We start from the raw sequence: 11,401 nt of genomic DNA on the forward strand, positions 1-11,401 counted from the left end.
AGCACATGATATCTTCATCTGGTGTTTAATCGTTTTTCAGCTTCTGAATAGATTCCATAACTTCTCCAATGCTGATTGGGTCTATGTCCGCTGTCAAATGATTCTGTCCGTCCCACACTTCCTGTTCATTTGATTTATTTGAACAGAGCTTAAATTACAGCCCTTTTATTAGCAAAGATTTCACTCCTCCCACAAATGCAGCTGTCTGTTCGTGTCTACTCTCAAAGTGAGGCGAAGCTAAGGCATCAACAACCAACCTTTTATTTGATAGATAGTTGCCAGGACGTCAAGGTAAGTTAGACAAAGGTTTTACTGAAATATACTGAATTATTTTGCATGACAAATATGTATAAATTCACAAGTTGAGTTGTTTTATTGAAATACAATACAATGCAAAATTGATAGTTCTGTATTAAAAAAAAAAGATGTATATACAAAGGAATTGTAAACCACACAACCTGTCTACACTGTCAACGCTGTTGATAGTTTTTTAATTTTTCCTGATGACTTAACTACCAGTCAAAAGTTTTTGAACGAAGTTTTTTTTAACACTAGGGTTCACAGATTTTGAATATTTTCGGTTATGAATGTAGGTGACACAGCTGTGACAATAAGTAACTCTCTTCCATCACGTAGGGAAATGCTTCGCCATCAGTGTGTTTTCACAAAAGCTGATTCTGCACTTTATATACATCATTTATAACAATCGATCAGTAGTTGTTTTGCCAACAAGTCTGTTTTCTTTTCTGTTCCAGAGGAGATTATGAAGGTGTCAATCTGTTCATCGTTTGGTTTCTGGAGTTTGCTCATTTATTGTAGTTTGTTTGATGTTGCAAATGCAAATATCCACCAGGATTATGAGGATGATGCATGGATTGATCCAAATGACATGATAAACTACGACTCGACGACAAAGCGCATGAAAAAACCAGCAATGGTAAAACATTAATATACCATCTGGAAGTTTATTAATAAACTGAATCAGTAAGTGAAAGTGACTTGACATGTGGCCAAGTATGGTGACCCATACTTACATTTACATTTTTTTCCCATAAATATGTTTATGTTTTACGAACCTATGTAGTTTAACTGAAATGTTTAGGGATAGTTCCTCCGAAATGGAAAATTCAGCCACTGTTTACTCACCTTGGGTCTCATTCATGAAACACGAGCAGAACGAATTTTTGTGTAAATCGCGTGTAAAGTGGTTCTGGAGTAAATATTCGGATTCATTAAAACGTTCGTATTTTCCAAATGTTAGTTGGTACGAAAGAAATCTACACCTGCTCCCAGCCACGCGTAAATAGTGCGTTTAACTTCTGAATGTTTTGCTCATTAATACGGCTGCATTTTAATTCACCTTAATGGGGTACATTTACAGAACATTTTGAAGAAAAAAAAATATATATATATTAATTACATACGTTTTTTTTCTTTTAACTTTTATTATGAGAGCCAGTAATAGGATCTGTAATATGACAAACTTCCTTTTTAGGACCTGATACGCTAGTACGCTTGAAAATAAAATGTGGCATTTTGAATGAACTTCTGATAATAAAACTTCAATTTCTGCAGATGAGAAATGTTTCTTTTTCAGTCGCCTTTGAGAAGACATGTTGAAATCCTTCGTTTGGTGTCATAATATGATGCTCACATAGTTGTCAGTCGGATTTAATAGGCGGGATTTATGGTAATTGAGAGTGAGCGTGCACGCGCGTCCCATTTATGATTGATTGGAATTCATTAACACACACACACACATTTCACTATCACATCTGACGTTTACGAATTTTTTGTGAATCAGGAGAAGAGTTTTCCGGAAGTTCTCTTTACGCGCAAATCACTCAGATATTCACTCATATATTTACGAATGTTTCATGAATGAGACCCCTTGTGTCACATTGTCTGGGTTGTGTTCCCTGGGTTTCCACTAGATGTCCTCCTTTCCCACGGTGTCTGTCACTTTATTAACTGTCTGTTCCCTTATTTGGTCACCTTCCTCCTTGTTTGGGTTGATTGATTATTCCCCACATGTCTCCATTTCCCTCATTACCTTCTGTGTATTTATACCCGGTCTGTCTGAGTATGTGTCACAGAGTCCTTGTCTTATGTTATCCGTAGTCTTGATCCTGCCTTGTGTTTTGTCTATTCTTGTTATTGGATACTCTGGTTTTGACCCTGCCTGGACTGTTTACCCCTTTGGATTAGCCCTTAATAAATATCACAATATCATACCCGCACTTGGATCTCTCCGTGTTTCTTGTATCACCGAACGTGACAGAAGGACTCCGTCCACACGAGATACAGCGGTATGTCGAGTGATGTTTCTTCCCCAGCCACCGAGCGGGAGAGAAGCAATCGGTTTGAGGGAACCCGCCTGGTTGTGTTTCGCGGGACCAGGGGAGGTCGCCGAGGAGGGAGTTGGCAAGAGGAGACTCAGCATTGCTCTCCACCATGGCCCCCCTTTGACTCGGGGCTCATGTGGGAGAGACCAGAGCCGCCGTCTCATCATGGCGGAAGGAGAAAGCCAGCGCCACTGCCCATGATGGCCGCAGGTCCAGTGACACAGCACAAGATGGCCGCCAGCCCAGCGCCACGAGGCAAGATGGAAGCAAGCCCCGCGCCACAGCACAAGATGGCCGCCAACCCAGCGCCGCTGCGGTGCATGGCCACCAACCCCACACCACGAGGCAAGATGGAAGCCAGCCTCACACCACATTACAAGATTGGCACCAGCTCAGTGCCCCGAGGCAACATGGCCGCCAACCCAGCACCACGAAGCAAGACGGCCGCCAGCTCAGCGCCACAAGGCAATAAGGACGCCAGCACAGCGCCACAGCACAAAGTGGTCACCAGTCCGGCGCCACGGTGCAAGATGGCTGCTGACACATTTCTTGATTATTTCGCTATGCTGTCAAAGATCCCAGAGATTCCCAAAACTGTTCACGTCATGGCTGCTGAGCCAGCGTCACAGCCCAAGATGGCCGCCAGCCCAGCACCACAGCACGAGATGGCTGCTTGCCCAGCAACGCTGCACGGGATGGCAGTCACAGCTGACCCTCTGGAGTCGAGTCAGGTTCCAGTTGACTCTTCAGAGTCGAGTCAGGTTCCAGTAAACTCTCCAGAGTCGAGTCAGGTTCCAGAGAACTCTCCAGAGTCGAGTCAGATTACTGTTGACCCCCCAGAGTCGAGTCAGGTTCCAGTGAACTCTCCAGAGTCGAGTCAGGTGTTCGTGGACCCTCCAGAGTCAGGGCTAGTCACCGATGACCTTCCGGAGTCAGGGCTAGTCACCAATGACCTTCTGGAGTCAGAGCTAGTCACCACTGACCTTCCAGAATCAGGGCTGGTCACCGCTGACCTTCCAGAGTCAGGGCCTAGTCACTGATGACCTTCCTGAGCCAGGGCTAGATACCGATGACCTTACAGAGCCAGGGCTAGGTACCATGGACTTTCCAGAGACAAGGCTGGTCACCATTGACCTTTCAGCATCAAGTCAAGTCACTGGTGATCTTCAAGGACAGAGTCAAGTCACGGGTGATCTTCTAGGACTGAGTCAAGTCACTGGTGATCTTCATGAACAAAGGCAAGTCACCATTGATCTTCATGAGCAAATACAAGTCACCAATGATCTTCATGTACAAGTGCAAGTCACCGATGGTCTTCATGTACAAGTGCAAGTCACCGATGATCTTCTCGAGCAGAGTCAGGCCAGCACCGATCTTCTGGAGTCCAGTAAAGACACCAGGGGATTACCAGAGTTTCCTCGTCCCGTTGGTCCGGCCACATGGTGGTCTGCTCCGTCTTGGGGGGCTCTCATCCTGACCACATGGCTGTGGTGGTCTTCTGCTCCGCCCTGGGGGACTCCGGCCTCGACCACAAGGATGTGGTGGTCCTCTGCTCCGCCCTGGGGGGCTCTCACCCTGACTACACGGTTGTGGTGGTCTTCTGCCCCGCCCTGGAGGACTCTGGCCTCGACCACAAGGACGTGGTGGTCTTCTGCTCCGCCCTGGGGGGCTTCATGTTGTTTTTTGCTTTTTGTTTTTGTGTTCACTCCTGTCCCTGTTCCTCTCTGTTAGTCTGGCCCTCCGTCCCTCCCCCTGAACCTCCTCCGGTCCTCCTCCCTCCTGGTCTCCCTGTTTTGTGTTCACACTTCTGGTGTCTGTTCCCCATGTTTTTCTTTTCTGGCCCTCCGTCCCTCCCACTGAGCCTCCACCTGTCCGCCTCCCTCCTGGTCTCTGTTTTGTGTCTGTCGTGGAGCGTCTGGGAGCCGCTCCATAGAGGGGGGGTACTGTCACATTGTCTGGGTTGTGTTCCCTGGGTTTCCACTAGATGTCCTCCTTTCCCACCGTGTCTGTCACTTTATTAACTGTCTGTTCCCTTATTTGGTCACCTTCCTCCTTGTTTGGGTTAATTGATTATTCCCCACCTGTCTCCATTTCCCTCATTACCTTCTGTGTATTTATATCCGGTCTGTCTGAGTATGTGTCACAGAGTCCTTGTCTTATGTTATCCGTAGTCTTGATCCTGCCTTGTGTTTTGTCTATTCTTGTTATTGGATACTCTGGTTTTGACCCTGCCTGGACTGTTTACCCCTTTGGATTACCCTTTAATAAATATCATACCCGCACTTGGATCTCTCCGTGTTTCTTGTATCACCGAACGTGACACCTTGTCGTTTCTAATACCATATGATGTTCTTTATTTTTCAGACCGTGCAACAGTGTCCTGATGCATTCGAGTGGATCAAGAAACTAGAGAGTTTGCAGAAAGAGGTGAAGAATAAGTAAATACAACTGTTTTCAGTAGATCTCAATAACTAAATGATAGTGGCATGTTTTTTGGACATGGTACAATGGTAATTTCCATGGTGACTGGTAAAGTCATAAAGACTAGTATTGTACCATTCAGCACTTCAGAATTATTGAAACTACATATTGTATTATTTTATCCATATTGTTATATTATTGCTCTCTTTTTTTTTTTTTTTTTGATGAACAGAAAAAGAAGGAGACCACCACCTCTAAAAGTCCAGCATGTCTTCCAGTATTCAAGCGATTCCTTTCCAGGCTTCTTAAAGAAACTTCAAAGCTTGGCCTGGTATGTGACTGTGTTTTCTCTCCAGGGAACTGATTCAACATGAATCTAATGTACATTGGTTATGGTTTAACAGCTTTTACTTTTTGTAATCTTTAGCCTAACGATGGACAGACATCCAAGCATTATGACGCTGAGGTGAAGCTGTCAAAGCAGTCGCTGGTGGAGATCCAGAAGCTTTTGAATGAAGAGAACGACTGGACCACTGGAGCCGTGGATGAGGCTCTCAGTCAAATTCTGCTCAGATTCAAACTCCACGACCACGAATCCTGGAAGTGGCGTTTTGAAGACACATTTTATGTAGATGCTGATACCGCCCTGAAGGTCAGTTCTTCTAAAAGCATTAAAAAAACTGGTGTTTTCCAGCAATCTCAGAAATAATAATAATAATTTTGTTTTGTTTTACAGGTTGCTTTGATTGTTCTGATTGTCGTAGCCATAATCAGCACTGAGGTCTGGTCTGTGGTCTCCCGGTTTGTCCAGTTCTGGAGAATGTTTGCTGTTTGCTTTTTTATTAGCATGATCTGGAACTGGTTCCATCTTTATATGGTAATTATTCTTATGCTGTTGACTGTCCATGATGGTTTTGCTTAAGCAGTACTGAACAGATGCTGGAAGAGTTGAAAGATGTGTTCACTGTATTGTTCAATGAAGAGTTAATCTGGTTTAAATATTTCTCCATGGCTAGGTTGCATTTGCAGAACACAAGAAGAACATTATGGAGGTGGAGAGCTTAAATGACAAATGCACTGGGCTGAAACAACTGGACTGGAAGGACAGTTTGTCAGGTAAGGTGATTAATGTTATTTATTCACCAGTATGTTATTCCACTGGAGAGCCTACATAGATTTTAGATGACATGAAGATGAGTAAATAATGACATGTAATGATTTAGAGATGAAGTGTTGCTTTTTTAGAGTGGTACAGACGGACATGGACTCTTCAAGATGATCCTTGCAAAAAGTACTATGAGGCCCTTTTGGTGAACCCAATTTTGCTTGTGCCTCCAACAAAGGTTTGTATCTTTTAGTTTCCAACAACAGAAATGTCCAGTATGTTGAATTACAATATTTAGTGTAAAATAATCTGAACCTAATGAAGGGGAAGTTGTGGCCTAGTGGTTATAGAGTTTGACTCCTAACCCTAGGGTTATGGGTTCAAATATCGGGCTGGCAATATCATAACTTAGGTGCCATTGAGTAAGGCACCAAACCCCCCCGGACGCCGTAGCATAAATGGCTGCCCACTGCTCGGAGTGGGTGTTCACAGTGTGTGTGTGTGTTCACTGCTGTGTTTGTGCACTTTGGATATGTTAAATGCAGAGAATAAATTTTGAGTATGGGTCACCATACTTGGCTGAATGTCACATCACTTCACCTAATTGCAAAAACAGTACTATAAACCATTTAGAAATATGTAGAAAATCAAAACAAATAACACTACTAAAAAGTATCCAAAGTGAACACCAGAGATTTTTTACAGAGATTAACCATTTTATTCTAGAACTGTTGTGGCCGACACGGATTGACTGAGTTCTTCCATTTAGAATCACTAGGATCCAATTTCAGAGGGAATTGTGAAGGCCCAGCAGGTTTAGTTTATTAATGAGCTATTGTGGTATTATTGTGTTGAATGCTGAGCTGAAGTCAATGAACAGCATTCTGACATCGAACGATCATGTGACACTGCCGACTGGAGTAATGATGCTGAAAGTATGCTGAGCAGTTATTTTAAATTAGTTTTGTTTTAATATTTATTATATTGTTTATTATATAGTTATTATTCATGAGATATCTTATTGTTCTAAAAGCTGTTATGAGAGTTGTAACCAGAGGTGAAATGCATTAATAATAGATTTGTGGGGTTTTATTCTAGGCTATCATGGTCACCATAACCAGTTTCATCACGGACCCCTTGAAGCAAATTGGGCAGGGAATCGGTGAGTTCCTCAGAGCCCTGCTGAAGGATCTACCGGTCACTCTCCAGTTACCTGTGCTGGTTATCATTGTCCTCACCATCCTTGTAAGAGCTGTGAACAGCAAACATACTGTAGGATCATTTATTTATTATCATACTAAGGCATCTTTGCTCCTCTCAGGTGTTCATGTATGGAAGTGCTCAAGCAGCCATACATCAAGCAGTTCACTTTCCCCGGCTCGGTGGGCGACGGGATCCGCCTCCTGCTGTAGAACAGCACCAAGCACTTCAGTTAAGAGAGCATGAGGAAGTTTGGGAAGGGGGTGACGCTCCACAGTAAAGCCCTGCACAGGGCTCAAATCTAAGCCCCAGTCCGGCCCTGGTCTGAGATGCTTAGGCCCTAGTCTGGCCTTGTCTGATGCTGAGTGCTGTGTTCCTCCTCCACAACACCCACAGTAAATTGAGAACGTCTTTATTGTAAGGCTAGATCAATAAAGATTCCAAAGTCCAGTGAGGTTTGTGAAATGGCATGATCGAACATAGTGACTCAGATAGCCCTCCTCGAAAAAAGATCATGAGGCATACCTTGTCCATGTTGTTCAAATGGGCAAACTCAAAGTCCATCACATAGTCCTCAATGGGCCGATCTACTCGATGGAGACACATAATTTGTGCTGCTGGATTCATATTTGCTGTTCTGGATGCACACATAAAGCTGCTGGTTCCAGATGTGGCTGGTGATTCTGTTATGATGTAGGCATCGTGACAACAGAGGTGAGGATCCAAATGCAGGCTTTATTATAGAGTGACCAAACAGGCAGAGTCCAGTACTAGCAAACAATAATATCCCAGGCAAAGACAGAGGTATCTGTAAACAGGCAAAGGTCAGGGCAGGCAGCAAAACAATTATAATAACCAGATAAACAGTCCAAGGTCAAAAACAAGAAGACAAGACAAGGCAACAGTGTACAGGCTAAACAAATCACCAGCCCAGTGCTCCTCTTCTTCTTCTATGGAATTTTATGGCAGACGGCATCCAATAAGTTGCATTGCTGCCATCTATGGGTCTATTACACTATTGCACTTTATCCTTTTATACAGTCCAGTGTCTATTAAAAATTTAAAAAGACAGTTTTCTTTTCTCGCTTACCCCTACTTCTAAAATAGTTTTTAGAGATATTTCTTCCAAACCAATTTCTCACAAATCTCTGAATGGATCTTGTCTCTAAAAGTCATATTTTCTTCCACGAAAGCAACACAGTCTAAGGTTTAAACACAGGCCATTCTAATGTTTTCCTAAAATAAATAGTGTATTTAAAAACGTTATACTGACATCTTCTGGTCAGTATGTGTTAAATTTGCTTACTAGCTACTGCAGCTTTTTGTTTTCTCCATTTCATGCATCACATATACTCATAATGAACATTCTTTGATCAAACCTGTGGCTCAGTGGTAGAACATTATGTTCCCAGTGAACACACATAGGCTACCGAATGAACTGTAAGTTTTGGATAAAAGACTTCTAAATGCATAAATAAATAAAACCATGGTGTGTTTCAGCTGTTACAATTTAGTTTATTATTTTTTAAATTTATTTTACAAATTATTTATAATTCTTTTATTTTTATTTTTTACATTTTTTCCAGCTAATCTCATTTTGATCAGATGATGTCGGCTCAATTTTTATGTTGGGTTTGCTTTTTTTTTTAACATTTTGATTATGCTTTTTGCCTTGGGCAGAGCACTGGCTAAAGGAACTGTATAACGTAGGCTAAACATTACTATTATTATTATTTACTCTATCAGTTTGCTTGACACAGTTTTGTCACTTCAGCATAGTTGAATAAATCTATTTTTACAGTATCCTACTGTATGTTTGCTGTTCACAGTTGCTCTTACAATAATGATCACAGGTAACTGGAGAGTGACTGGTAGATCCTTCCACTTTTTTTCTTTTTCTTTCTGGAAGCCTAGGCTACACTACGCCAATAATCCTCATTTGCTGTAAATTGATTGTTCCCTCAAACTTTCTGCATCTTTAAAAGTTAATTTATCATCTGTTTGTTCTCAAATATATTTTTGTAACATCACAAATCACACTTATCAAACTTCATGAGGATATACAACACCAAGTATGACCAATGCCATTCACACATATTAATGAGAAGTGTTTAGGCTATACTGTAATTTAAATGGCATATACATTCTGTATTGTTTTTATTATTGATGTAGTTTTTTAAATAATTGTTCTTCCTCTATTATAACTATAATATAATAACACATAATAATAATAGCAATAATAATTTACTTATTATTAATTAATATATGAATGTTTATTATTATATTGTGGAACAGTAAAACGTTTAAATTTTCTACTTTATATTTTTTCCACATTTTAGAACAAATTGAAGTAATTAAAACACAAAATGTAATAACCAAAAATAAATAAATAAATAAAAACCATCCTGTAGTTGAGCTTTCCCCCACAAGTATTCTGTATACACGTTGATTGCTTTTTCTCTTACCTACTAACCATCTATTTATTTATTTTTTCATGGTTTTTATCTCTTCTGAAGAGTTCAAAATTCAATCCGAATCATTTATTGAATATTTTAATACAGTTTTTCCATATCCATGGCCACTGATCAGATACTGAGAGATGGTGTTACTTCATGAGCCCTTGTGAGAAGTACAGGACCTGGCGACAGTTACCATGGAAATTACCAGAGCAAATTTGGAAGATATTCATGATTACACTCCAGGTATTTTTGGGCTACCTGTTTACTTAATGCTGAAATGTACAATTGTGGTTTGATTTTTGTTAAATAATTTTGTATCCCAACTTAATTTGCAGAGTCCACTACTTGTAAGCCTGATTTTCCCCTAAAAATGTCTAATATGTAAATGATCATTAATGTAATTTAATTTTCTAAAAGCTACAGTAGGCTTAAAGCCTCAAGCCATACTGAAAACATATTCTCCTCTTTTCTTAATTTTTTTTTCAAAACTCATACTGTTTGGACTAAATGACCAGCTTGTGGTGTCCTACAAGGAAGAGAACCTGATGGTCTTTAAGAATTTGTTTCTGAAAAGCTACAGTGGTGTGGATGAGGACGACTACAGTATTTCTGTCTACTCCAAACAGAGTGTGTATGATTTTTTTACACTACGTGATAGATCAGGCTTGTATTTGTTTTTCATTTATCCTGCTTTTTGTTCTCCAGGACTTTTTCTCTTTTACTTTATAAGCATTAATTGTTACATACAATTCCCTTGGTTTTACACTGACACCTAGTGGTGTGGATGAAGCATTGCGTGACCTCGAAAGGCTTCAGTTGTCTTTGTCAAGCAGAATCAAATCAGTATGCTATGATACATTTTCCGTGGGAGAAAATGCCAGTTAATATGAACATTATTCTGATAAGACAAATCATTTTTAGCTGGTCGTGAGATTTCAAAATGCCCGCCCCCATGAGATGTCCCTCTCCGTGTAAACTAAAAAGGCTTTATCTAATGTGAGTGGAGGCAATTATGAACATAGTTATCAAAAGTGCTACTCTTTTCTTTATGTAAGGAAATAAAAAGTTAAAACTTGCTTAATATAATATTTATTTTTCTGTTGAACAGTATTCCTATTTAGGAAACCTGTCTGTAGGTCCTGCTAGTTATGCTGAAGAGAATGAAGGGTTTCTACAGCTTCTGTGGATGAATTGAGATGTGTAGTCTTTCTTATGTGCAGTAGATGGCAGTATATGTTGACTTATATCTAAAGAGCCATCTATTGACCTAATATAATATAATATTATATGGTCTCATGCATACTTTGTCCATGTCTTCTCCCATGCATTTACAATCTGTATGCGGGTCAGTTTGAAGGTCTGAGTCTAGAGTTTGAGCCAAAGAACACAATAATGGTGTGGCTGTACAGCCGAACTTATCTCTACTCGTTCATCTCACCCTTCATCTACATGGTGCTCAGTCTCTTCATCGCCCTCATCACAGATGCTTACGAGACCGTCAAGGTACCATCAGCTCAACTTACTGTGACTAGAACTTCTCCATGGTTTAGTGGTTAGCGCACATGTTTCAACACATTTCTCAGTCTTGTTACCTCTTTACATTCTGTTATTTCCTAGCCACTTTTGACTATCCAAATAATAAAAAACAAATTAATAAGAAGGTAAATAAATAAATTTAGTTCTTTTTGAATTTAGAAGCCTTATTAGTTCTATAATATAAGATCAAATGAGTGACTATGTAAAAAAAAAAGCTATATTTTATAAATAGATTAGTTCAAACAGAAATTAAACTGACATCAATTAGTCATGTGTTTCAACCTCATTTTATTTTCTTATGCAAAAAACAAAACAACAACAATAAAAAAGGTCTT

At 40.4% G+C, this 11,401-nt stretch overlaps 1 protein-coding gene across 1 annotated transcript; it reads left to right on the top strand.

The window, feature by feature from the left end:
• The first annotated feature begins 199 nt into the window (after positions 1-199).
• On the top strand, positions 200-8,565 carry LOC127943207 (chloride channel CLIC-like protein 1). The gene is made up of 10 exons (XM_052539448.1): positions 200-291; positions 756-937; positions 4,710-4,772; positions 4,999-5,097; positions 5,194-5,418; positions 5,503-5,643; positions 5,783-5,882; positions 6,012-6,109; positions 6,970-7,116; positions 7,193-8,565. The coding sequence occupies exons 2-10, from the start codon at positions 764-766 to the stop codon at positions 7,349-7,351; spliced, it is 1,206 nt and encodes a 401-aa protein (XP_052395408.1). The 5' UTR covers positions 200-291; positions 756-763; the 3' UTR covers positions 7,352-8,565.
• Positions 8,566-11,401: the final 2,836 nt, after the last annotated feature.

The sequence above is a fragment of the Carassius gibelio genome, chromosome A22 (genome assembly GCF_023724105.1).
Source record: "Carassius gibelio isolate Cgi1373 ecotype wild population from Czech Republic chromosome A22, carGib1.2-hapl.c, whole genome shotgun sequence".
Lineage (NCBI taxonomy): Eukaryota > Metazoa > Chordata > Actinopteri > Cypriniformes > Cyprinidae > Carassius > Carassius gibelio.

Excerpts from the sequence above, each read along its gene's own strand:
- LOC127943207 (XM_052539448.1), top strand. The coding sequence starts at position 764 with ATGAAGGTGTCAATCTGTTCATCGTTTGGTTTCTGGAGTTTGCTCATT. Across the intron at positions 5,098-5,193 it reads AAACTTCAAAGCTTGGCCTG|CCTAACGATGGACAGACATC; the intron begins GTATGTGACTGT and ends TGTAATCTTTAG. Across the intron at positions 5,644-5,782 it reads ACTGGTTCCATCTTTATATG|GTTGCATTTGCAGAACACAA; the intron begins GTAATTATTCTT and ends CTCCATGGCTAG.